The following is a 27,659-nucleotide window of genomic DNA, read 5'->3' as shown; positions in this document are numbered from 1 at the left end:
TGCACACATAAACAAAACAATCCGCGTGGTAGTAAACGATGCTAGCGGGGCTGGCATGGGGCTCTCATTTTTAGTTTTGGGGATGAAGCGTGGGAGTCGTTACATAACAGTGCAGCGTGAGTGGGGACAAAGCGGCAGCTTGCAGCCCCTCACGAGGGTTTTGTTTTTATTAATCACTGGGAGCACACCTGAGGATGGCGCAGGTGCTGCGCGCTGCAGGGGGAAGTTTTAATGAGGAACTCGGAGAGCTGCAGCTGCTTTCCGGTGTACTGCTGTGGCTTTTATGTGGAAGGTGGAGCACAGCGCCTCCTAGTGACGCACTCGGAGCGTTAATAAAAATAAATAAAAGTTTCCAGCTGTAAAATAAAATGGTGTGTGAGCAGACATGTCAGGTGATCACAGGTGTGCTGTGATCTGCTGCAGACAAACAGGAATTTCAAAAACATGTTTTTCTGTTCCTGGATTTTCCTGTAAGGGACTGTTTCAAGGTGAAAATGGGACTAAAACACAGAGACTTTCACAGGACCAAGGTCAGTGTGACAGCACAGACCAAACACATGCACCTGGTTTTGTTGTCGCACTAAACTAACCCAGCGGTCTAACCTGTGCTGTGCACTGAAGGTCTGTGGTGAGTGAGCTCATGTGGTTTTCTGAGAGCAAATGAACGTGTACACTCTATTTCACAGCTCTGACTATTGAAACCTTTAAACGTGCAAATGACTGACAGTCACATCACTGTAATTTTGTTGATGAATGAAATCTGGTGCAGCAGAAACGATGTAACTATTATTATAATCAAAGAATCCTAAATTTAAGAGTCTGAAAACATGGTGGTAGATGCTTCCATAGTGGAACAAGGTTTCAAAACTCTACTTGGACTAAAATGATTCTACACATGCAGCTTATACGAGTATGTCCTGTTGATCACTGAGATTAAAGTTGGTAAGGTTATGATTCATAATAAGCACCTGGATGCAGAGTCACGTGACTTGGTTTTCTGTTTCACTTTGTTGAGTAGAAATCTTTGCGTTTCTTCAGTTAATTGCTGGAAAACCAGACTCAGTCAAAGAATCAGGACAGTGTCCAACCCCGAGATCTGTGACACCAACAGAAACAATCGTACATACGTGTGTCCACCTTTAGTGTCACACCAACACTGCACACTGTGTTTTCTTGTGGTTTAGATGCTATGTATAAAAAGAGCTCACACCAGAGACCTACATACGTGACCACAGAGTTCCTGTTGTCGGCCTTTGGTGAATCATAATGTCCATCCTGACATGAAGGTGAACATCATCTGCAGTCTTTTTGTCTTCATTCTTGGCTCTAATGTCACTAAAGGTAAGAACTTTGCACATTTACTGAAACCAAACAGTTTAATCTGCTCCTTGTTTCACTGTTTTCATGATGGTCTGTGTTAAACTGTGAGCTCTTGGTTTGTACTGGCGGACTCTATGTCCTCTCGCTGCATCGGGCAGGTAAATGATCAGAGTCTTGTTACGAATTCTGTGTTTGCAGGTTTCATCCATGAAGCCGTTCAGGAGAATCAGCAGGTCATTCTGAGCTGCCGTCGCTCTGTAAGGGGCAAAGTGACGTGGAGCAGAGAGAGTGCTGGAAGGCGGGTCCCTGTACATTCAGAGAGCTGCCGTCTCAGACTCGGGGACAGCTGACCGTGATCCCATCAGGTAACATCAAGCTCTTTTAATGAGGACGTGTAATTATAAAATGAGAAGGGGGAAAGAGTCCTTGTTGTGGTTTGTATATTCCAGCTGTGCGTTATGCCTCCTTTATCTCTGACAGGATAGACCTATGTATCCTTGGATGTAGCTCCCCCTCATTCATTTTAGGAAATAAGACATCCTTCAGCATGAGGCAAAAAAGGGAAATACACAAGGTGGCAGAGAAGCGCAGCGAGCGAAATAAAACAGGACGTGGAAACAAAGAAACGAACACGTGCAAAGAATGGCTGGGGGCGAGTGGGGGAGGGTGTACTTTACTATTCAGTTGTGATACCAGATGTTTTTGTTGCACATCACACAATTCATGTTGTGACTGCTGTTATCTCCTGGTTCCACGGCCATTCAAAAACACTTTGATACCTCAAACTGCTGTTTCTGCCTCCTGACAAACTGTGGAGCTGGAAGGAAAAAGGCACCTCCACCACCCCAACCGCCCCCACCCCCACCAGCCCCTCCTCCACCACGCCCATCTCCACCACCTCCAGCTCCACCGCTCTTACCAACTGAATGGACAGCAACAGTGGTAACAATGGTAACAACAACAGAACTGCCACCACCAGCAAAGGAAAACGCAGGTATGACAAGAATTAAACCACTGACAGCTCCAGCAGACAAGTCCTGGTGTGGTGGATGAGGCTCTGATTCCAGATGTTTCTTTGTCTTCCAGCTGCTGATCACCTGTGTCACATGACTGTCCGCACACTGATTGGACTGCTCTGCTTCATCATCATGAGCAGCATCACTGCTGTTACCTGGAGGAAAGGTGGACGAGCTCAAAGAGCCTCTGTGCTCTCATCATGACTGTTTTCAGACTCACTGAGGTTTAACATGACTCAGCTTTAGTGCAGATGTTTGATGGTTTTCTGCTTTGTGATCATCCAACATCTTATATTCATTTCTGTCTCTTGCAGCTCGACGGGTAGAGAAACAGAAGAGAGACAGAGGAGCAGAAAGCGGCCTGTGATCCTCCATCACACAGAAACAAGAGCCGTACAGACTGAACTGGGATCAGTTCATCGTCATCCAGTCACACAGCAAACAGCCAGTCTGAACATCAGAGGGACGACAGATTCTTCAGCATGTGATCCAGACCTACATGTAAAGTATTTGCTGCTCTGCCCTCTCAACGTCCTGCAGCTCAACAGTTCCTGTCCCGTCACAGTCTCATTTCTTTGTCTTTGCTGTTTCTGGAGCTGTGCTGCATTTAGTCAACAGGCATTAAAAACACGTTAGAAGCTCAGTTAATTTTACATGTGTTGCATTCACTGTTTTGCAAATAGAGTGAGTCCATTTTTGATTTGAGTTGTTTGTGTAGATGTTGTTTGAGTCAACTTACTTTACTTTTTAAGTTCATTCTGCTGACAGGGGGCACGAAACTAGACAAACAAATTCAATAATCAAATAAATTAATGCTTTCATATTTGTATTGACCACAGCAGCCACAGAAACAATAAGAAAACAAGAAAACGAGGCTACAGCCCACAGGCTGTCACAACAGGACACAGTGTCCGCTCTGACCTGTGGTATGCAAATAAGGACATGAATTAAAAACAAAAATCTCGGCATTACAATTAAAGATTACATGATTACATAAAGATTACGTACATGCCGAGATTACAACAAAAGAAATTACTAAATCTATCGGTGTATTAAAAATGGTAAGAGTCCAGACCCAGATGGGTTTACAAACAGTTTAAGATCAAACTTGCTCCATATCTGTTTAAACTGTACAACCATGCATACAATGTGGGCACCTTACCACCAACATTGAATGAAGCAGTTATTACTGTACTCCCCAAAAAAGGTAAAGTCTTGGAGGAAGTGGGATCATATAGACCTATCTCTTTATTAAATTTGGATCATAAAGTCCTGGCTACAACACTAGCGAGTAGACTCAGTATGGTGATAGATAAACTGGTACATTCAGATCAAACAGGCTTTATAGCAGATAGGAGTTCCCTTAATAATCTAAGGCGTCTATTTAATATAATTTACTCCTCTAAGGTGCAACAGGATCTACTTATACTCAGCTTAGATGCTGAAAAGGCATTTGATCATGTGGAGTGGCCCTATCTCTTTGCTGTCTTAGAGAAATTTCAATTGGGACAAGATTTGGCACCTTCGCCGGTTACAGGATCAACTGGGGGAAAAGTGAAGTATTGCCCATCAAATCTGAAAGTAGTGAGTGGCTTACATCTCTACCATTTAAAATAACTTGTGAAAAAATTACATATCTGGGCATCTCAATAACAAGAAAATGTAGTTCACTAGTGAAAGAAAACTGTCTCCCTCTACTGGAGAAGCTAGAAAACAACATCCAGTTTTGGAGGACGCTCCCTATCTCATTTATAGGAAGAGTGAACTCAGTAAGGTCTTTCTCCCGCAATATCTGTACTTGGTCCGAAATATCCCGATTTTTTTGCCCAAATCTTTCTTCAAAAAGTTGGATGCCATTATTATGTCGTTTATATGGAACTGGAAAACGCATAGAATAAAGAAAGAACATCTTTGTAAAGGCCTTGGAGGACTTGCACTGCCTGCATTATTACTGGGCATCAAATTTAAGAATAAGTTCCCTCTTACTTGATGATACAGCGTTACTCCCCCACGGTCTGCAGGACTGCCTTCCTTACTGTGTTGGTGGAATATTACTTCTACTCCCTTGACAAGTGCACACTATAACTATAACCAGAGATCCATACCACCACTATCGATGAGTATGTTACAGCTAACCACTCTTTCCTTCCATCATGTGCAGATGGAGCTTTCAACGTGTGGCAGGAACTGGGAATTCGTAAATTAAAAGGCTTGTATTCAAACGATGCCTTCATGTCATTTCAACAATTAATAGATAGATTTGGACTACAGCGCAGCCATCTTTTAAGATATCTTCAACTACGGAATAATATCTGCACACGTCGTCCGACACCTTGGATAGAAGCCTTAGTGATAGCCGGGGTCCGAACAGAGAATCTCATTATTCTATGACGCACTACAGGAGATGAGTGCACCTTCAACTCATTCATCCAAAAGGAATTTGGGATTTCCCTATCGGAAGAGTTTTGGCTTTTTATTAATTCCCGTCACTGCCTAATTCAGTATAACATTGTACACAGGTTACATTACTCAAGGGAAAGACTTCACAAACTGTACCCAGACTGCTCCCCCCTCTGTGAAAAACGTATGACACATTATGGAAATGCACTTCAGGGTTTTTGGTGTGACATTTTCACCTGTCTGTCTAATATTCTTAAAACCAAGATTGATCCAAATCCACCAGTAATTATCTTTGGGATCTCCAAAGAAGCACAAAGCTTACAACATGCTCAAAAAAGTCTTGTGGGAGTCATGGAAAGGTCGCTAGAAAAACCGCAACCACCAAGTACCCGCAGAGGGTCAGGCAAGTCCTGAGGAGTCAGCTGAACGATAAGAACAAGACCCGGGCCATCAACACCTGCCCTGCCCGTGATCAGGTACCCTGCTGGGATAATAAGCTGCCCAAAGAAGGAGATAGAAGCCACTGACATCAAGTCCAGGAAGCTCTTGACCATGCATGAAGGGTTTCACCCCAAGTCCAGCACCCTGAGGCTGGTTGGTTAGTTGTTGGTGGTACTAATGTTCACGATGCAGCAGCTGCATCTATTTTTAGTTTCTGTTCATGCTTTCCTCTCTCAGCTTTTCAGCTCCACCTTTTCAACACTTCTTCCACGAGGGCTGAGTGGGCATGTGTGACTCAGACAGGTGTTGATGATGCCGTGCTTCCTTTTCACATTCAGCTACACCGTCTGGACCGGCAGCCTTGTAATTTGGACTTCATCACTATGGCCAAATTAATTATCACAATTATTTTCATCAATATTTGATTCCAATTATTTGTTACAATAATTATTGATTTTAGTGGCAAAATATTACGGTGCTGTCTCATAGACGTAACCCTGCTTTCACAGCCATGCTGTGCTGCTTTCCTGCTGTTAGACAAATTCTATTCAATTTCATTGTAGCAACAAATCACAAGAGCAGGCACCTCAGCATGCTCTGTATGGTAAGATAAAGACTACACTAATACAGAGAAACCATCTGGGGCCGAGAGGAGGAAGACAGGACAAAGACACGCTGTGAAGACTGCCACAGATTAAAAATAACTAATGCAGAGAGGTCTATAAATACATAGTGACTGAACAATAAACTCCCAGTGCATCATGGGAATCTCCCAGCAGCCTACAGCTATATGTTTTGAGAGCAAAGTGCTGATATGGTACTACAAGGTCATTAAGATAAGATGGGCCTGAATATTCAATATCTTGTATGTGAGGAGCAGGTTTCAGTGCACCTGCATGATCGATGTGCCACACAGCTGAGGAGTCCTCTCTTCATCTTCTGCTGTTGCAGACATTTGAATTCTGTTGTATTCTTTACTTGCGCAGACTAGACGGAGGAAACGTCACACTGCATGTGTCTGATGGCAGTTCACACATCTTCTGTATGCGTCTAAAAAGACACTGTGGTGTGCTGAGGACGTGCAAACACGACCGCACAGTTCCTGTTTTCAGCTTAAAGTAAAAATAACACATGAGTCAGTTTGAGTTAGCAGAGCTGCTCTTTGAGATATTACATAAGAAACAAAACCATCCACGAACTTTAGTTTAGCTGAGTTGTGGATGGACTCAGTACAGTTTTTTTGACCTTGTATATAAAGCACCTCTTTGTCTGTGGTTACGTGTGGGCAAACCCACACATAACCACAGAGTTCCTGCTCTCAGCCCGAAGTATTAGCTCAGATGCTAATCTGAGTACAGAATGATGGTGACAGTGAACATCTCCTGCTGTGTTGTTATAGGCTCTCACTGTCATGGTCTCCGCACCCGCCCGGCCCCACAGGGCTACATGTGTTGTTTGGTTCTCTCTCTCTCTGCCTGGGCGGAGCTCACTGTGGGCTCCGCCCTTGGCCCACACACCTGTCAACAATCAGCGGTCATCACCTGGAGCACTATTTGAGGCTGGAACACAGATCCTCTCGTCGCTGGGTGGTTGTACTACAGACGTTAGTGTTTCTCCCAGCGCTGGTGAACCTGTGATTCGTGTGTGACTTCCCTCTCTTCTGCGACAGACTTTCCGTACCTGTGACCCCCCAGTCGTGTGAACGTGTGTGAGTTTGGGCAAGAAGACGTGAGCGAGTGTGAGAGAGCTTCCCCTCCACTGTATATATCGTGCACTGGTGCTGTGAATAAACTGTTTTTTGGAGACGCCTACGGCTCTGCGCTTGAGTTCCTACTACCAGACACTCACACTCACTGGGCTCACTGCATTTTGTCTTTTGTGTTTAAATGTGTTTGTAAGATTTAATCTATGAAGTAACTGAGGAGAAGCAGGACATTGTTCAGAGGGTAATGTTTAGTTTAATGTCTAAACACGATGTGTAAGATATGTCCTCTGACTGTGCCGACTGCAATCCAACATTAACTATGTAACATGGGGGAGGCTGCGAGCTGTCTCAGCCTCCTGCATCAGCTGGGAGCTCGAGCGAGCGTTTCCAGCCGGCCACAAACTCCACGTCGCTCCCTGAGCTTGAGAAGCGTCCTGAGCACGCTGCGTGTCCTGCACAGCTGCAGCTAGCTCTGTCTCACCAGAGGTTTCCACACCGTCTGGTCCATTTGCGTCTCCGCCCGACCGGTCATCAGCGCCCTGTCCCACTCTGCTCCTGGGTCTCTGCTGCCAGCCATCAGCCAGTTTCTGATGCAGGTTTCTTTAAATCCTCTTTGTGTTTCAGAAGTCACACTTCCCCGAACGCCTTTAGCACCAACACTGTATTTGCACACGTTCATGCGCACAAAACAGGAAACACTATTAAAAGACAGTGAGAGGTGTTAAGGCCGTTCCTAAATAACTCCTGATAATCTTCTCATGAAGAAAAGATGAAGTCAGAGTTTAAATCTTTTCTGTCTGTATCAGGATGGCAGCAAACATCTGCTGCTGTCTTTTTGCCTTTTTCCTGAGCTGTAAAGTCACTGCAGGTAAGAACCGTTTACATTCATTCTGAACATGTTGACCTAAATGTTTAAACTTGTTCTTTACACCTTAATGATAAGTTTGCATATTGAAGCCTGTGTCAGTGGTGTGTGGTGCAGCTGATTTAATTTAAAAAACCTCAGTAAAGATTTAATCTTAATCCAGCTGCAGCCAAATGTTCACTTGTATTTTTATGATATTGTGTTTTGCAGGTTTGATGCATGAAGTGGCTGAAGAAGAGCGCTCCGTTGTTCTGAGGTGTCCTCTCTCCGAGGAGCGCAGAGTGACGTGGAGCAGAGAGAGAAATGACAGCAGAGAGGAGATCCTGACAGCCGATGGCGGACGTTTAATAAGACACGATGACATCACCAAGCAGTACACTGCATACGACGACCTGTCGCTCTACATTTACAGAGCTGCTGTCTCGCACTCGGGAACCTACTTCTGTGACGATAAAGCTGCTGTGGCGCTCACAGTGATCCCGTCAGGTGACAGCAAACTTATTCGATTTTTCAGTCTTCAGTTGGGTTTTTCCCAACATGATGTGGATATTTTCTCAGTGCTGAGGTCATAACAGTCTCTGAGTCAGATGTTGCTCACATCTGAGCAGTCAGTGTGGGTCAGAGGTTAGCTTAGCTTCCCCGCTGACATCACCTGCTGGGCCAAAACTGGCTGCACTGGTGCAACTACAAAAACTGATAAATGGTTAAGAAATGACACGATGTCTTCTCCACATACCGAGAATTATTGTTATAGTAGTAGTTTATAATTAGGAAAGCCTGCTTTTCAAAAGAAACCCTTATGACGTTGCATCGTTATGTAAATTTCCGGTACATCTAAATTTGCATAATGAACGTTGGCTCACTGGTGTGGCTCTGCTGGTGAGCAGGTAACATGTGCCGCATGGCCCCAGTGTAGCTGCGTGTCTGCCACAAAAAGCATCTGAAACAGCACAGACTAGAAACGCTTTGCCTCTCTGACCGTTACATCAGCCCAGGCTTATGACCCTGAACTCAGGTCTGAATATGTGAGGTCATGTGACCATGTTTCTCTGTCTCTCGAGAACATTTCATTTTGTTTAGAGAGGTGCACTGAAGATGGAAGACAGGAGTGGCAGAGAAGTGAGGGTGGTGCAACTCATGTATAAGAGCAGAGAGACGGGTGTGAAGGTGCAGGTGGGATTACATCAGGGATCGGCTTTTAGCTCCTTCCTGTTTGCAGTGATGGAAAGACTGACAGATGAGGTCAGGCCGGAGTCTCTGTGGACTCTGATGTTTGCAGACGACACTGTGATCTGCAGTGAGAGCCTGGAGAGGTGGAGGAGAGCCTGGAGAGGAGAATGAAAGTCAGAAGACAGACCGAATGCATGTGTGTGAACCTTAGACAGGTGCTGACCCCGTAATGTTCATGTTTACTGTGCACAGGAACAATGAGACTCGCTGTTGTGGGGGGGAGGAACGTCACCCTGAGATGCCCTCATGCTGGTCGAAGATCAGGAAGTCCATCGTGGAGCAGAAGTTTTGCTGGAAAACAACAGATAGTCTGCCCTCATGCTTCCACTGTGGGCCAGATGTTGATTATTCCAGATGTTCAGCTTGCTGACTCCGGACTGTACCACTGTGATGGAAAACCAGCTGCTTATCTAAAAGTGATCAAAGAGGAGAAATCTGACAGCGGTGAGAATAAGACAGTGAATATAAAATATCTCATGGTAGTGACCTTGGGGCGGGGTGTGGTTTGTGGCTCAGCTGCCTGGGAGGGGTGGAGCAATGGATTCAGGGTGTGGTGTCAGGGGAGGTTTACTCACACACGTGACCTAATTATCCAATCATGTTGCTGGGACCTGAGATACCTGTGTGTGACACAGAAGGAGGGCAGCTGGAAAATAAAAGACATTTAAAAAGTGCAACTCTGCTTGGCCAGATGGCCAAGCTGGCAGCCATGCAGCAGCCATGCAGCAGCCATGCAGCAGGAGCAGCCTCCAACCTGCGATGTGACCTGAAAAAATCTGAAATGAGAGGAGGGTCAAGTATGAAGGAACGTGTCACGGTCCTGGGTCGGTGACCCAGTGTTTTGTGTTTTTGAATTATTATATAGCTTTTGAGTTCATGATTTATCCCCGCTCGTCTCCCAGTTTCTCTCAGGAGAGCATCTGATCTGTCAGGGCTCTGTGTGCAGGCGGAGGGAGAGGAGGACCCTGAATACAACTCCAAACCTCAGCTTTATTGCTGGCACGGAAACAAAACATGAAGTGAACACTGAATACTGTCACAGGCATAATCTGATGGTACGACGCGACACAGGAGGGAGACACAGCTGGGAGGGGTTGGACTAACGAGACAGGGGGAGCAAAGCTGCACACACTAACATAAGACAGACTTTCACAATAAAACAGGAAACCACTAAACAAAGACGCAGACACGACACAGAGAGACAGACTACACACTGAACTAAACCTGCGATAAACATGAGAACACAAAAGCTAAGAACCTAAGAAGTCTTTCCGTTGGTCTGAGGCTGACCTGGTCCCCTAAAGAGCAAAATGACTTCCAACCCTGTGATGTGAACTGGGGTCCTCTGCTGGAGGTGATCTCGGATTGAGCTCTTGTGGCGCTTGAAGATGAAGCGACCAAAAGTTTAGCGGTTTCAGTAGCTGTGGGGAGTTTGTCCAAGGCTATAAAGTCAGTGGCTTTGGAGAATCTATCAATTACAGAGAGAATTACGGATTTACCTGCCGAGATGAGCAAACTGGTGACGAAGTCCAGACAAATGTGTGACCAAGTGCAGGAAGGTATGGCTAATGGCTGCAGTAGTCTGGTTTTGCTCCTGGTGCAGGTCTCGCAGGCGGAGACGTACTCCCGCGCACGTTTCCCACCAGAAGTGGCGCTTCGGTAAGGCGATGGTTCAACCTGCTCTGTGGTGACAGGAGAATTTAGATATGTGAGTCCGAACGTGGGAACAAAACGGCGATCTGGAGGTTGGAGGAGGTCAGGGTTAGGGGAGCGCATCTGTAACCGGAAGGTCGCCGGTTCGATCCCCGGGCTCTCTGTCCTGGTCGTTGTGTCCTTGGGCAAGACACTTCACCTACCGCCTACTGGTGTTGTCCAGAGGGGCCGATGGCGCGATATGGCAGCCTGGCTTCTGTCAGTCTGCCCCAGGGCAGCTGTGGCTACAACTGTAGCTGCCTCCACCAGTGTGTGAATGTGAGAGTGAATGAATAGTGGCATTGTAAAGCGCTTTGGGTGCCTTGAAAAGCGCTATATAAATCCAATGCATTATTATTATCATCCCGTAGAGCCTGCCGGATGCTCTCCTCGATTCTCCAAGCAATGAAGGCCATTCGACAGAAAGCTGGGAGCACTCTATCCCAAAAAGTTGATTCTGTTCATCTGGACGTTGTGTTGTCAGTGGGAGAAACATTTGATCATCATCCAGGTGACTTCTTCAGCCGAGGCTGAAGAAGTCACCTGGATGATGATAAAAATTTATAAACAGGACATTTGCATAATAACGGAAACTAGCACAACTGAATGAACCATGGGCTGTGAGGTCAGTGCCTGGATCATTAACATGTGGTTGTCCTTCTCTCCTGGATCAGCTGGAGCTTTCTTTAGGAGCCTTCCCAGCTTTGACAAAAGTCCAGCTGGGATAACCACAGTTACTCAGGGCCTTCCTGATGTTCTTCTGCCTCCCTGGCTGCTGTGTCAGTAGGGATGGTGTTCGCTCTGTGTTGCGTCCTGATGACGCCCAGTTTGAGCTCCAGTGGATGATGAGAGTCAAACCTTAGATACTGATCCGTATGTGTAGGTTTACGGTACACATCAGCTTGTAGATGTCCCCCATTACTGATGGAAATCTCACAGTCTAAGAAGGCTAACCTGCCACTGTTCATATCCTCCCTGGTGAATCTGATGTGTCGGTCCACTGAGTTAATGTGATCCGTGAAATGTGGAACGTCCTGAGATTTGATTGTCACCCAGGTGTCATCCACATACCTGAACCAATGACTTGGTGGTGTTCCAGGATATGAGAGACAAAATGAGTAAAAAATTTTCATTTTTAAAGAATTTATTTGCAAATTATGGTGGAAAATAAGTATTTGGTCGCCTACAAACAAGCAAGATTTCTGGCTCTCACAGACCTGTAACTTCTTCTGTAAGAGGCTCCTCTGTCCTCCTCTTGTTACCTGTATTAATAGCACCTGTTTTTGCTCGTTATCAGGATAAAAGACACATGTCCACAACCTCAAACAGTCACACTCCAAACTCCACTATGTCCAAGACCAAAGAGCTGTCAAAGGACACCAGAAACAAAATTGTAGATCTGCAGCGGGCTGGGAAGACTGAATCTGCAATAGGCAAGCAGCTTGGTGTGAAGAAATCAACTGTGGGAGCAAGACCAGTGATAATCTCCGTCGACCTGGGGCTCCATGGAAGCTCTCACCCCGTGCGGTCGATCACATGAACGGTGAGCAAAGATCCCAGAACCACACGGGGGGCGCGAGCGAATGACCTGCAGAGAGCTGGGACCAAAGTAACAAAGGCTAACGAAGCCGCCAGGGACTCAAATCCTGCAGTGCCAGACGTGTCGCTCTGATTAAGCTGGTGCACGCCCAGGCCCGTCTGAAGTTTGCTAGAAAGCATTTGGATCCAGAAGAGGACTGAGAGAATGTCATATGTTCAGATGAAGCCAAAATAGATCTTTTTGCTAAAAAGTCTAATTGTTGTGTTTGGAGGAGAAAGAATGCTGAGTTGCATCCAAAGAACAGCATACCTGCTGTGAAGCATGGTGGGAACATCAGGCTGTGGGGCAACAGTGCAGAGGTGGGACCAAGTCATTGTTTTGCAAGTCTCATGTAAGTCTCAAGTCTTTATCCTCAAGTCAGAGTCGAGTCTCAAGTCACTGTAAAAGTCCGAGTAAAGTCACAAGTCTGAAACTTTGAATTTCAAGTCTTAAAAAAAAAAAAAGAAAAGCATGTTGCAGTTATGCTAAATGTAAATATTAGACCATGTAATTTTAAAATCTGTGTTTTTCTCAACACATGACGAAATAGTGAACTTAGAAAATATACACAAATTGTGAAATTGCACCTCTTTAAAATGCAGCTCAATTAAACCTAGCTCCAAGAATAATTTTCACCGACAGTTCTGAGATAAGCTGCATGTTATTCTTGGATGCGCTTGTAGGACCGGCTTTAAAATCGCATGACAAAAATATCATACACATTAAAAAAACCTGTATCACCAACGGAGCCTGGACAACATTTGCCAGTTAGATGAAGTCATGAAGCACCGCCTACCGTTCTTTATGCAACTCCAACTGCTGGAAGTTGCTCCATCTCTGTCTGTGATTCTCTGCTTGCATGTTTTGCATATTGCGTTTCGGTTTTTTGTTGACTACTTCATAGTTTATGTACCTGGAAAAAATAACATTTTTGAGCGTTTTTTTTCTTCTTAAAAAAGAAATCTGGTTAATTTGATTGGCTGTGCTACAGCTCACACACACATACGTACGGAGTGTGGTTGGAATAAACGAATGAATGAATTGAATTAATGATGCACACTTTGTACATAATGTGTGTGTTAAATTTTAGATTTGGGGTGAAATATCAAGTCTTTTCAAGTAAACCGGTTCAAGTCCCAGGTCATTGGTGTAAAAGTCCAAGTCAAGTCACAAGTCTTAGAACATTTTTTCAAGTCAAGTCTAAAGTCATAAAATTAATGACTCGAGTCCAAGTCACGTGACTCGAGTCCACACCTCTGCAACAATGTGTGAAAACCTCGCTAAGACTTACAGGAAACATTTGACCTCTGTCATTGCCAACAAAGGGTATATAACAAAGTACTGAGATCAACTTTTGTTACTCACCAAATACTTATTTTCCACCACGATTTACAAATCAGTTCTTTAAAAATGAGACGATGTGATCTTTGTCCTCATTTTGTCTCATAGTTGACGCATACCTGTGATGGAAGAACTCTCTCATCTTTTGAAGTGGGAGAACTTGCACAATTGGTGGCTGACTAAATGCTTTTTTGCCCCACTGTAGCTGTGGCGTAGTGTGTTTGTTCACAGAAAAGTAATTTTCACTTTCCAGTACAGACACAGTTTTGTTGTTGTCGGTAGTCAACAACAAATCCTGAGGAAATATTAACAGGAAACATTAATATTCATTTCCTATAAAAAGACTCTGAGATGTGCAGAAGATGTGCGTGTAAACCACACAGTTCCTGTAAACCACACAGTTCCTGTTCTCAGCAGAAACAGAAGCCTGGGTCAGCTGTTGCAGTTATTTCAGTGCATCAGGATGTGGGTGAACATTTGCTGTCTTTGTGCTTTTATTCTGGGCTCTGATGTCTCTGCAGGTACAGGCTTCTAACACTCCGCCTTTCATGTGTAAACAGATAATTTGGTATTGTTAGATATTTTCATAGATTATGTTTCACAGATTTAATCTATAGAGAAGCTGAGGAGCAGCAGCCCATCACTCTGCCCTGTCCTCGCCCTCAGGGCAACGTGACCTGGAGCAGAGAGACAGAAGGGAGGAAAGTTATCATACTTACAGTTTTTAATGACGGTGTAATGAGACACGATGATCCAGGAGAACATTACCATGCATTCGTGGATAAGTCACTGCACATTCGTGAAGCTGCTGTCTCAGACTCTGGAACATACCTGTGCAATAACGAAACGGCCGCAGAGCTGAGGGTGATCCCGTCAGGTAACGTCAAACTTTCACTTCCCTTTTTCTGTTTTTGAATCTTAAACCCACACGTAATATTAGAATCGTTTTCTGTTGACATGTCCCAGAGAGGATGTGAATAACTGTCCTCTTCATGACGTGATGCACTTTAGAAAGCGCTGTTACAAAGGTAGATTTTCACTTCATTGCTCTCTACTGTAAGTCGTGTAGAGTTACATGTTGAGACTGAATCACCTCACATCTGTACAGTAAGCCAGTCAGCATAGACCCCAATGAGGACTGGACACAGAACAAACCGAGTTCGACTGTTCACGTAAACCAGCGTTTTGAGTATTTTGTATTTTCTAATGTTAGATTCAATTAACACAAAGTTCTGGTGTTATTATTTGGTTATGGTTAAGTCGAGTATTATTCTAGTTTATGTTTAATCAATGTCCAGGTGTTCATGAGTCTTTTCCTGTTTGTGAAGTCTGATCAAACAGTGACCCCACATGCCGCTGACACTCTTGTTCACAGTCTGGATCGATTACTGCAGCTCTCTTCTTTTGGTCTTAGTCAAAAATCTATCCATGAGCTTCAACGTATCCAGAACTCTGCTGCCCGTATTATCACCTGGACCCCTTCTATGCACCACATCACCCCTGCTCTTTTAACAGGAAGAAACCTCCGGCAGAACCAGGCTCAGGGAGGGGCGGGGCCATCTGCTGTGATTGGTTGGGGTGAGAGAAGGAAGACAGGATAAAGACATGCTGTGGAAGAGAGACAGAGGTTAATAACAGATATGATTCAATGCAGAGAGGTCTGTTAACACATAGTGAGTGAGAAAGGTGACTGGAAAGGAAAAACTCAATGCATCATGGGAATCCCCGGCAGCCTACACCTATTGCAGCATAACTAAGGGAGGATTCAGGGTCACCTGGTCCAGCCCTAACTATATGCTTTAGCGAAAAGGAAAGTTTGAAGCCTAATCTTGAAAGTAGAGATAGTGTCTGTCTCCTGAATCCAAACTGGAAGCTGGTTCCACAGAAGAGGGGCCTGAAAACTGAAGGCTCTGCCTCCCATTCTACTTTTAAATACTCTAGGAACAACAAGTAGGCCTGCAGAGCGAGAGCGAAGTGCTCTAATAGGGTGATATGGTACTACAAGGTCATTAAGATAAGATGGGGCCTGATTATTTAAGACCTTGTATGTGAGGAGCAGGAGAAATCTGCTCTCTCTTTCTAGTCCCTGTCAGGACTCTTGCTGCAGCATTTTGGATCAGCTGAAGGCTTTTCAGGGAGTTTTTTGGACTTCCTGATAATAATGAATTACAGTCGTCCAGCCTGGAAGTAATAAATGCATGAACTAGTTTTTCAGCGTCACTCTGAGACAGGATATTTCTAACTTTAGAGATGTTGCACAAATGGAAGAAAGCAGTCTTACATATTTGTTTAATATGTGCGTTGAAGGACATGTCCTGGTCAAAAATGACTCCAAGGTTCCTCACAGCGTTACTGGAGGCCGAGGTAATGCCATCCAGAGTAAGAATCTGCTTAGATACCACTGTGGCGGAGGTGTGGTCCCGGGCTCGGCTGCAGGGGAGGAGTGGTGCAGTGAGATCAACGGGGCGGTGCTGGAGAGGAAACAGCTGGTGGCGTTCCCTTTTTTAGTGAGACGGAGTGGGAAGGAGGCTGGGAACAGCTGAGACCGGAGCTGTCCAGACTGTGGACTGTCACAACAAACAAAAACTAAAAATAAACGTGGCATCTCGCTATAAAGAACTGTGTGTGTGTGTGAAGTGCATTTCACAAGTTGTGCCGAAACCTTGTCTGGTGGGAATGTCAGACCCACATGCTGCCCAGCCTTTGCAGTTCCTGGCGCAAATGCCAGCAGAGATGGCGAAGATGAGCCAAGACCAGGCGGCGCTCCAGCGTGATCAAAGCTGAAGGAGCAGGCGGACCGGCAGACCCAGGTTCTGGAGCGGCTGATTGGAGCTAAACCACTTCCAAGGTGGCCCACTAAACCTGCGGCCACCTTGGAAGTGGCCGCAGGTTTAGTGGGCTCCACGTTTGCTTCCTCTGCTGTCGGGGGAGGCTCAGACGGCGGCAGACTCAGGGCCGCCGTCTGAGCTCCTCGAGGAGCAACTTCGAGGACATGAGCTGGGCGGTGTTGGACAGGATGGATCTTGCCCCTGAGGATATTCGCCGGGGAGGATCGGCCGTTTGCTTGGGCCCGGAAACTACACGACGCGGCGGTGTGGTGGCTGCAGCCGGGATCGTCAGAGGGGGAGACTCTGCTGGTGGAGAAGTCGGTGCTGGAGCAGTTCATGGAGGGGCAATGATTTTCCAGGCGGCTCATTTTAACCCCATGGCAGGGCATATAGGATATGAAAAAACTCTGGAGTGAATAACGGCCTGATTTTATTGGCCGGACATCCGGATGTGAGCCGTTGGTGCGCGTCCTGCCAGCTTGTTAATCAGCCGTTCATACCAAAAGTGCCTTTGCACCCGCTCCCACTCATGGAGGTCCCGTTTGAGCGCATTGGCACAGACCTCATCGGGGTGTTTCACCAGAGTGCACGCGGCTATCGCTTTCTGTTAGTCCTGGTGGATTATGCAGCGCGATACCCGGAAGCAGTGGCGCTGCGCAACACCTCTGCAAAGAGTGTGGCGCAGGCACTGTTTCAGGTCCCGAGTCGGAATCCCGAAAGAGATCAGGGCACATCGTTCATGTCTCGCACACTGCGGGAACTGTACGAATTACTGGGCATTAACCAGCGTCCACCACCCTCATATGGACGGGCTGGTGTAGCGGTTGAACAAGACTTTAAAGTCCATGATTCGTAAGTTCATTAACGAGGATGAACGGAATTGGGATCGCTGGCTAGACCCTCTGTTATTTGCAGTGCTGGAGGTGCCCCAGGCCTCCACGGGATTTTCTCCCTTTGAACTGCTGTTCGGCAGGAAGCCGCGTGGGGTGCTCGACCTGATTAAAGAAAGCTGGGAGGACGGTCCGGGCCTCGCCAAGAATGAGATTCAGTACGTGCTGGACCTGAGAGCGAAACGCCACACTTTGGGGAGGTTGTCACGGGAGAATTTGCTCCAGGCTCAGCAGCGTCAGCAACGCCTGTATGACAGAGGGGCTAGACTCAGGCAATTTTCACCAGGAGACAGTGCTTGTATTACTCCCTTCTTCCAGCTCAAAGTTGCTTGCAAAGTGGCAAGGACACTTTGTGGTCACACGGCGAATTGGGGACATTGACTATGAGGTCAGACAGGGGAAGAGCGCCGCAGATTTATCACCTCAATCTCCTTAAAGCATGAAGAGAGCCTGAAAACGCTTCTCTGGTAAGCCTGGTTAAGGAGAGAGAGGAGTTGGGGCCGGAGGGGCCAAATTCTATCATCCCCGCCTCCCTCCCTTGTGATGACCATCTCACACAGGCCCAGAAAGCGGATGTTGACGCCTTACAGCAGCATTTTGCAGACGTGTTCTCCCCCCTGCCCGGCCGAAGGTCTCTCATTGAGCATCATTTTGAAACACAGCCTGGCGTGAAGGTGCGTTCACGGCCCTACAGGCTTCCTGAGCATAACCGGCAAATTGTTCAGAGGGAATTGGCTGAAATGCTGAAAATGGGAGTGATAGAAGAGTCGCACAGCGCCTGCTGTAGCCCCATAGTTCTTGTGGTGAAGAAGGATGGGTCTATACGGTTCTGTGTTGACTATCGCAAGGTGAATGAAGGGTCATGCTTTGATGCTTATCCCATGCCCCGGGTCGACGAGCTCCTGGACCGGTTGGGCACAGCCCGTTTTTTCACGACACTGGATTTAACCAAGGGTTACTGGCAGATTCCCTTGTCTGCCAATCCAAGGAAAAAACACCCTTCTCCAACCACAGCTACAGTATCTGGGGCACCACTTGGGGGCAGGCAGGTGCGTCCACAGGTGGAGAAGACGGCAGCTATCGCATCCTGTCCACGAAAGTAGGTTCGGCCAGACGGCTCCCTGGCCTCAGTCGGGCGGTGGGGGTGTATGTCCCTGGCTCAGCTGCAGGGGAGGAGTGGTGCAGTGAGCTCAACGGGGTGGTGCTGGAGAGGCAGGTGAGAACACAGCTGGTGGTTTTTGGACTGATGACGGTTTCTTCCCTTTTTTTGTGAGACGGGAGAGGAGCGGGAAGGAGGCTGGGAAGAGCTGAGACTGGACTGTCACACCAAACAAAAACTAGAAATAAACGTGGCATCTCGCTATAAAGAAGTGTGTGTGTGTGTGTGTGTGTGTGTGTGTGTGTAGTGCATTTCACAACCATATTTCTAAGCTTTTCAGGGACGAGTACAATAACCTCAGTTTGATCTGAATGAAGAAGCAGAAAGTTAGCGGCCATCCAGGTCTTTATGTCTTTAAGACATTCCTGCAGTTTAACTCATTGGTGTGTGTTATCTGGCTTCATGGACAGATAGAGCTGGGTGTCATCTGCATAGCAGTGTAAATGTATGCTATGTCTTCTAATGATGCTGCCTAAGGGAAGCATGTATAATGTAAACAGAATTGGTCCTAGCACTGAACCCTGTGGAACTCCATAATTAACCTCAGTGTGTGAAGAGGACTCTCCATTTACATGCACAAACTGGAGTCTATTAGATAGATATGATACAAACCATTGTTGTAATGTCAAGTGTGGTTGTCATGTCTACGTCTCTCTATGTTTTCCTGTTTTATTTTGAAAGTCTTGTTTCCATGTTCAATGTGTTCAGTTTTGCTTCCCTGGTGGCGTCAGGTTCATTTGTGTCAGCTGTGTTTCTCCAGGTGTTTCCAGGGAATGACATCTCTAATTTAAAAACATGACTCCCATGAGGTGCAGATACATTTATGATGATGATGCGCTTTCTGCCTGAATATTTTCTGGTAGCGATGCGAAAAAGGGGAACAGGCAGTTTAGGAAAGGGTCCACTCATTAAACCCTCCTAACTTCTTTGGCGAGCAGGATTTCAATGGCGTCTGGGTCTTTGAGAGCTGACTGGAGGTTTTTACAGGTACAAGAGACCTGATGGCTGGGTAACAATCCCTGGGTGGAAACCTTAAAAACATTTTACTAAAAAGTTCACCAAGTCTGGGTAAGGGTGATTTTTTTTTTAAGGCTTCTTTTAAAGCGCGAATATGTATAGGTGTCAAAACAGATAAAACTGGTCATTGTTTGGGGGGGTTGTGGGGGCATGCTGGGCAGGAATGGCCGCTGCCGCAAAAAGAGCAGGAGTGAAGATAGCAGCACTAAGACATGAGGCAACTGGAATCAGTTTCTGGAGTTGGAATTATTGCAAATGGTGCGGCCTCCTAGGTTCACGATGGGTCGCCCTTTCAGTCTGTACCTTGTGGCAAAGGCATGCTAGGAATGGATGCTGTGGGTTTGGAAATTTCTGGTTTAGAGGCTGGACCCAAGCAGGTAAGAGTGGATGTGTGGCTTATGGGCTGTCAGTTGCTTTGGGCTGGAATGCTACAAACGGAAGCAGGATGTGACGGAGCACTGCATATCTTGCAGGAGAGTGAAGATCGGACAGCGACAGTAGAGTTCCTGCCCCAGAATGTGTCCTGATCAAACTGTTGTAGGCAAGCAGCTGCTTGAGAAGTGAACTGGATGTGGTACTAGTAAAAGCTGGTGCTGCTGAAGTGTAGGGCGAGATCGAGTATTATGGTCAAGTAGGTATTGAGAACTTGTCTTTGGGAAGGGAAAGTAGTGCAGAAGATGTCTCTGTATAGTGAAAATGCAAAAGAAAACTCGAGTGGAGTGAGCTGTTTTGCCTGAGATGGGGCCGGACTGCGCATGATGGGTGGAGTGGGCTGGTTGAGTGGTGGAAGAATGAGCTGTGCTAGATCTATATATTTACTGACAATGCTTTGTTGGCGAACGTGAGCGGATACTGGGAAAGGTTTTGGAGCCAGTGGGTTGAGAGGACGAATTGCAGAGGCCAGCAAAAACTGACCAATATTAGTTGGAAAAGAAGAGTCCTGGGCTGATTACCAACACTCATGGGGTTCTGTTATGTTTTTAAAAAATCTTTTTTATGTAAAGTTACTATTCTAAAGTACATTTTCTGTCTTTTATATCTTTCAAATGTTAAACACAGACAGGAAAACAACGCGAACACCACCACCAAAAACAACGACCACTTCACTGACAACAAGAACTGCAGCAACAGCGGCAGCAGCACCTGAGGAAATCTTAGGTATGAAAGCAGTTATTCAAAGAACGACTTTTGCATTATTGTGACCAGTATTTAGACAAAATATTAATTTCTGAGTGTTACCCAGTGTGTTTGTTTCAGGACAAACGTACCAGAATAATCAAGTGTTCAGTTTTGTTCCCATACAGCTGAATAACTGAGTGATCAGTGACTGTAGCTGGTGGTGGATGAGGCTCTGATTCCAGATGTTTCTTTGTCCTCCAGCTGCTGATCACCTGTGGCACATGACTGTCCGTACACTGATTGGACTGCTCTACTTAATCATCATGATCAGCATCACTGCTGTTACCCGGAGGAAAGGTGGATGAGCTCAAAGAGCCTCTGTGCTCTCATCATCACTGTTTTCAGACTCATTGAAGTTTAACATGATTCAGCTTTAGTGCAGATGTTTGTGCAGCTGCACATTTGCAGGTTTACAAATAGAAGTCCAACTGCATAAAAGTCTCTGAGAAAATGATCCTTTTAGTCTTAAGAGTTTCAACATGATGTTCAGTTTGTAAATTATAGAGTGAAACAGACTTTAAGCAGTTGTATGATTTATAACCATCCATCATATCCATGTTTATTTTGTGTGTTTTGCAGCTCGACAGATACAGAAGCGAGACAGCAGCAGATTCTGATCTCTGATGCTCCATCACACAGAAGCAGGACACCTGTGTTAACTATATGCATCGTAGCTGCTCATGGAGACTAAAGACAGTGTGGCACAATAGCAAGCTACTGCTGCTAGGCTCCAGTTTGGTATAAGTGCCTTGCAGATTCAGTATGTACCGTTGTGTCCACAATTTTAAATCATTTGGAAAAAAATTTTTTTTTTTTTTTTTTTCTTACAGATTTTATTTTGCTGTTTAGCTTCAGTGCGCTGTTGGCTCTGTTGTCATGGCAATAACACCAAATTATACCATGTAAAACTCTGAATAAAAATAACAAACACACCTGCTTAAAAGTAAATGTTGCTGTTGTTGCATCCCCAAGTTGGTCTACGAGTGAGGACAGTAACATCAAACTGGCTGGAAAAACAGGAGAAAACGGTGAAAACCAAAATAGAATGGGCACTCAAGGTTTCTGGCTAAATTAACAAGACCATCAATGAAGGCTAACAAACACCAACAAGCTAACAAAGACGATCAGATCCTAACTAACATACTAACAGCAGTTTCACAAACACAGAGGCCCTGAATGCAGCATCAGTCCAGTTATAAAGGCCCTGGAGAGCATTTATTGGCTACAGGCCTCAGACGTCAGCCAATCCAGTCTTTAAGTCTGTCATCATTAGCTGTGTCTGGGCCCAAACTCCGCTGCAGGTCCAAAAGTCAAACGATCACTGCAGCATCACTGAGAGTTAAAAACTGTCTAAATCCTTTCATATTTAATAAAATGATCAGTGTGGCTGATTGGCAGGTGCAACAATTACGTTTAACATCCAGGCATCCAGGAAAACAGAATTTATTAAGTTTAACAGAGAAGTTAGCAGGAAGTTAGGTCGCTAGTTTCCATTGAAATATAATATACCATGTTCTGATTGAGGCATTTCAGAAAAAATTAAGTCGTACAGCGCTGCTATCACTTCAGACATGAGTGAAGACAGAACACAAAACAGCAGTGATGTTTGTAGGGTTACTAAAGTTGGGCTAGTTGGTTTATAATGATGTGCTATGTGATCGCTAGTGACACAGCTATGTTAGCATAGCAGACACAGTAAAGCTGGACATTATAAAAGTTAATGTGAGGGTTCCCGATGGTTAGGGACAAATGCAATCGCAGGATGCTGTAAAGCCCTATGGGAGGGTTCCCCAAGAGAGACAACCCCCTGATGATCCTCTACCTAATCACATGAGCCGTGGTGTGAAAACGGGTGTGGGTCCCAATCAGCCAGGGTTTCGGGTGAGCTCATTAGGAAACCTGGCCCCACCCTATCATGTGATTTCCTGAGGTCAGATGGCCCAGGATGTGAGTGGGTGTTAAGGCGTCTGGGGAGGATCTCAGAACTGGATTATAGATGGCAGAGAGTTGGTGTCGTAAGCCCCGCCTCTGTTCAAAGATGGTCGCTCACAGTGGACATAGATGCTTCTTTCACTCTTTCAAACCATCTGTCCTCTCTCTCCAAAATGTGAACATTGGCATCCTCGAAACAGTGACCTTTGACCTTAAGGCTACGTTCACACTGCAGGTCTTAATGCTCAATTCCGATTCCGAATTTCTGTCAGAATCTGCTGATTCCAAGGTTTGGAGGCCTATCTCCACCCACCACCACTTCCCCTGCCGGTGGCGGACTCCCTCAGGTGTCGGTGTGTTGGTGGTTCTTTGTGTCTGGGGGTGGGCGTCCGGGTACACACCGGCTCACTCCTTGGCGGCCGCTTGTCGGGGCCTGGGGCCTGGGGCTCGCTCGGGCCCCTTTGGAGGTGGGGTGCCCCCGGCCTCTCGGCCTGGGGCTCGGTCACTCAGGCACAGCTGGGGGCCGGCGGAGCTCACGGGCGCGTCACTGCAACTCCCCCTGGCTTCTGCTCCGCGGCTGCTGGGCGAGCCCTCATCTGGGACTCTCCTCAGCTCTTACTGGAACAGTGGCGCGGCTGCCCCTCTGTTGGTCTTCCATGGTCTCATGTGTTCTGGGGGCCTCTGGATGTCTGGAGTTTTGATCTCCTCCATACCCGCTTCACACCCTGGAGGACGGGGCTGTGGCCCCCCCACACTCCCTAGCAGATCATTACATGGAGAAACCTTTGGAATGCAAGCATGCTGATCCACACAGGTATGCACACATGGGTATTCACAGACGCGGACTAAAGCTTTCTTGGCTGCTGCCTCAAAGCACACTGTGCGCTGTCTATCTTGCGTGCTGCACAATATCGTTTATTACTTAGTAAATACTGATATCTATGACTAGCTAGTTTATTGTGATGGTGCTTTGTTTTCTCTATTATTATGTTGCTCTTTGTTGTTTGCTGTCTCCTCTGTTTGTTTTTTTTTGTTTTTTTTTTTTTTTCTCCATACAGGTGACCCAGGAGTTCTTTTTTTTTTTCTCTCTCTTCCCCCCCCTCTCACCGTCTCTTCTCCCCTTTGGTTTTCTTTCTTTCTCTCCCCCTCTTTCTCTCATTCATTCCCCCTGTCCTATTTATTAAAAAAAAAAAAAAAAAAAAAAGACAAAGGATGAACTGAAGCTCTGCCATCACGTAATGTCGCATACTGCTGTTTCTGATGTCATTTAAAAAGAAAAAAAAAAAAAAAAAGAAAAAAAAAAGAATCTGCTGATTATACAGTACAAATAAAATGTTCACGTTTCTCCAACGTTGTCTTCCCAACAGTTTCACTGACATCTACGCTGGATGGACAGGAAGCGTTCATGATGTCTTCTCAGGCGCTGATAATTGTCGTCTGTCTTGTGTCAGTGACATAAAAGACGGATTTAATGCAACATGACCATTAAAACAGCAGTCGCTTTCTAAAACATCAGATATGTATCGGATTCAGTACCACATACGAATGTGACCCAGATCGGATTTGAAAATATCAGATTTGTGCCGTTCACACTGTCATAGCAAGATCGGATATGGGGTCAGAAAAGTCGATTGGATGTGCTTTCGCCTGCAGTGTGAACGTAGCCATAGATGCAGATGGACTGCTGAGTCTTGTCCTGTGGAGGTGGCTCTTCTGTGTTGTGCCATGCGCTTGTGAAGTGGCTGTTTGGTCTCTCCAATGTAGAGGTCTGAGCATTCCTCGCTGCACTGTACAGCATACAGTACTTAAGTTTGTGTTTTGGCGTTTTGTCTTTCGGGTGAACCAGTTTGTGTCTGAGTGTGTTGCTGGGTCTGAAATACACTGGGATGTCATGCTTGGAGAAAACTCTCCTGAGTTTCTCTGATACACCGGCTACATAGGGGATGACAATGTTGTTGCGTCTGTCCTTCTTATCCTCCCTCGCTGGTGTCTGGTCTTCTTTTCTGTGCCTCTTTGCTGACTTTAAGAACGCCCATTTAGGTTAACCGCATGTTTTGAGTGCTTCCTTTACATGTGTGTGTTCCTTCTTTTTTCCCTCAGACTTAGAGGGAACATGTTCTGCCCGGTGGTGTAGGGTCCTAATTACTCCAAGTTTGTGCTCCAGAGGGTGATGGGAGTCAAAGAGGAGGTACTGGTCCGTGTGTGTGGGCTTCCGGTAAACTTCAATGTTGAGGTTGCCGTTCTCTTCAGTGCAGTCCAGGAAAGGCAAACAGTTATCCTTTGTGCGTTCCCTGTTGAACTTTATGTTTTTATCCACAGCCTTAATGTGCGCAGTGAAGGATTACATTTCTTGGTTTCTCTTCAGAACTGAAGAAGCTTATGGGATGAGAGGTGAAACGTCTTCAAGCAACTTAAAGAAGTCCAGACGCTTTTCTTTCCAAGCTCCTTAGACCACTTAAAGTACATTTTCTCTGAGCAGACATTAATGTAGCAGACCAGTAGCTGGTTTTTGCTCCTCTTCTTGGTTCAAAGTAAAACCGGAGCGCCCTCTAGTGGGATAAGTGTTTGCAGCCACATGGCTGACTAACACCAGACTTGAGTAGCATAGAAGGATTTTATCTTACCAGAAAGTTGATTCTGTTCATCTGCATGTACATCACTCATCCAGGTGACTTCTTCAATCTCAGCTGACTGCAGGTTTCCTTAGCAACAGTACATTTGCATAATGACCATAACTAGTTCTTCTGCTTCCCTGCTGCTGTATCGTCCTGATGACACCCAGTTTGTGCTCCAGTGGATGATGAGAGTCAAACCTTAAATATTATGGTTAAACCTTAAATAGGTTTCCAGTACACATCAGCTTTTAGATGTCCCCCATTACTGATGGAAGTATCACAGTCTAAGAAGGCCAACCTGCCACTTTTCATATCCTCCCTGGTGAATTTGATGTGTTGGTGAATTGTAGTACACCCTAAGATTTGATTTTCACACAGATGTGATCCTACCCTGGTGTTCCAGAATAGGATCACAAAGCCCTCTTTCCCACTTCTTCCATGTACACAGGGCTCTAGAGTGCGACCAATTTGGTCGCAAATGCGACCAAATTTTTCAGTGGTGTGACTAAAAAAAAATTTGGTTGCACCTGTGCGACCAACTGTTCGGGTAACAAAAAAAAAAATCTGCAACCTTCCCTGTGGTCAACAACAGACACACATTTTGCCCCTATCGTGGACTAAACCAATCAGAGATAGTCAGGGGCGGGACCTCTCTGATTGGCCGTGGTCCAGTTGAAAGTGCAGGTGGAAGTGGGAGGTGAGTAGCTTGAATAAAGCGATATCAATTCATTAAATCCTGAATCGACTTTTAAATATAACTGTGTTTTGCCAGAAACGCCAGATTCTCAGATTAAAGCTCACAAAACCATTTCAACAACAACCAAACAGCAGATGAGAGCAGGTACACGGACTCCGCACAAAGACGTAAACACAGACCGACGCATCAGAATCAGCTTTGTCTTTCTCGGCTTTCTCACCCGCCGGCCCGCAGACGGACACGCTGTCGGAGCTCAGCGATTCTGATGTGTCCGGTCCGCGCTGTGTTTACGTCTTTTTGCGCTGATTCTGAGCTGCAGGTTTTGTCTCTCCAACCAAAATCCACCGAGCCAGCAGCAAAAGAAGCAGCAAACTGCGCTTCACATTTGATCAATGCGTCATGAATTTTGCTGTTTTGCTTCCACTGTGGTGGACCACTAGAGGGCTCCACTCACACCCAGTGTAGAGGAAGTGTGTTCCTGTGTTTTGTGGCGCGATATGCGCAGTTGATGATCAGGCCGTGCGCTTCCAAACGCTGGAAAACCTGGCGCAGATGGGACTCGTGCTAGATTTCCTGTCAGAGGCCTCAGTCCGTCCGAATCGGCAACAACACCTCCAGCACCATCAGACTGAGCACAGGAGCTCCTCCTTCCAAACGCTGGAAAACCTGGCGCAGATGGGACTCGTGCTGGAGGACACCCCGGTGTGGGACGACGCCACGAAAGGGGAACCACCGGGCGGGGGCGGCCGGTGGAAACGTCGCAAAGAAGGCGCGGACCGCCGTCCCACACTGGGGTGTCCTCCAGCACGAGTGATGGGAGGAAAACAGACGAGCTGAGAGAGAATGAAAGAAAACACACAGACTAAACACATACAGGAGGGAATCAGGGGGAACATCACAGGGCAAGCAAAACTAAAAACAACGAACATGGAGGTCTAAGGAGCTTCTCTCATCCGAGAAGCTTCTTCAGGTCACTCTTTGAGGATGCCAACGTTCACATGTTGGACAGAGAGGACAGATGGTTTGAAAGAGTGAAAGAAGCATCTATGTCCACTGTGAGTGACCATCTTTGAACAGAGGCGGGGTTTACGACACCAACTCTCTGCCATCTATAATCCAGTTTTGAGATCCCTTCCCAGACGCCTTAACGCCCACTCACATCCTGGGCCGTCTGACCTCAGGAATTCGCATGATAAGGTGGGGCCAGGTTTCCTAATGAGCTCACCTGAAACCCTGTGTCATGACCCTGTGCCTTCTCGGCTGACTCTGTATGGCTACAAGTGTTTTTGTTGTGCTGTGTCTCTCTCTCCCCTCCGGCGCACTGCGCTCTACCGGGGCGGAGTCATGACGGCTCCAGCGCCTGGCTCGGACACCTGCAAGCAATCGTCTCATCTCATTCACTTTTTAAGGCGGCTGCTGAGAGTGCTTCTTCGCTGGATTATTGTGTAACACTCGTCAGTGTCATTGCAAGTCTGAGCTTTTTCCCGAGTTTCTTTCGTGCCGCAACTTACCTGTTCTTCCTCCCTGTGCCAGATTTCTCGCCAGCCTGAGGACCGCCGTTTGGTGAGCTAAGCCGGAGTCCGAGCTACCTGAGCTTCCGTGAAGGATTGTGTACATAGCCGTCCCCTTCCCGTGCCTGTGTTCCCCGGAGACCCTCTTCCTGTGCCCCCTCACCTGTATATATCCGCACCTGGTGTCTGTGTGTACATAAATTGTGAACTTAAGTGACGGTCTGCCTCCGAGTCTCTCCTGA

At 46.3% G+C, this 27,659-nt stretch overlaps 1 protein-coding gene across 1 annotated transcript; it reads left to right on the top strand.

Moving 5' to 3' along the window:
• The first annotated feature begins 1,060 nt into the window (after positions 1–1,060).
• On the top strand, positions 1,061–21,583 carry LOC146643037 (uncharacterized). The gene is made up of 8 exons (XM_085396919.1): positions 1,061–1,341; positions 1,519–1,669; positions 7,689–7,750; positions 7,958–8,233; positions 9,170–9,421; positions 20,543–20,641; positions 20,864–20,959; positions 21,242–21,583. The coding sequence occupies exons 1-8, from the start codon at positions 1,281–1,283 to the stop codon at positions 21,277–21,279; spliced, it is 1,035 nt and encodes a 344-aa protein (XP_085253045.1). The 5' UTR covers positions 1,061–1,280; the 3' UTR covers positions 21,280–21,583.
• The last annotated feature ends 6,076 nt before the right edge of the window (positions 21,584–27,659 follow it).

The sequence above is a fragment of the Rhamphochromis longiceps genome, linkage group LG22, assembly GCF_057381845.1.
Source record: "Rhamphochromis longiceps isolate RC_006_pf linkage group LG22, R_longiceps_female_GT1.1, whole genome shotgun sequence".
NCBI lineage: Eukaryota > Metazoa > Chordata > Actinopteri > Cichliformes > Cichlidae > Rhamphochromis > Rhamphochromis longiceps.
The sequence above is the reverse complement of the archived record's forward strand: the minus strand, read 5'-3'. Positions and strand labels throughout refer to the sequence as shown.

Bases quoted from the DNA above. Each gene is read 5' to 3' on its own strand.
- LOC146643037 (XM_085396919.1), top strand. From the start codon at position 1,281: ATGAAGGTGAACATCATCTGCAGTCTTTTTGTCTTCATTCTTGGCTCT. The intron at 1,342-1,518 runs GTAAGAACTTTG...CTGTGTTTGCAG, and splicing joins TGGCTCTAATGTCACTAAAG to GTTTCATCCATGAAGCCGTT. The intron at 7,751-7,957 runs GTAAGAACCGTT...TGTGTTTTGCAG, and splicing joins GAGCTGTAAAGTCACTGCAG to GTTTGATGCATGAAGTGGCT.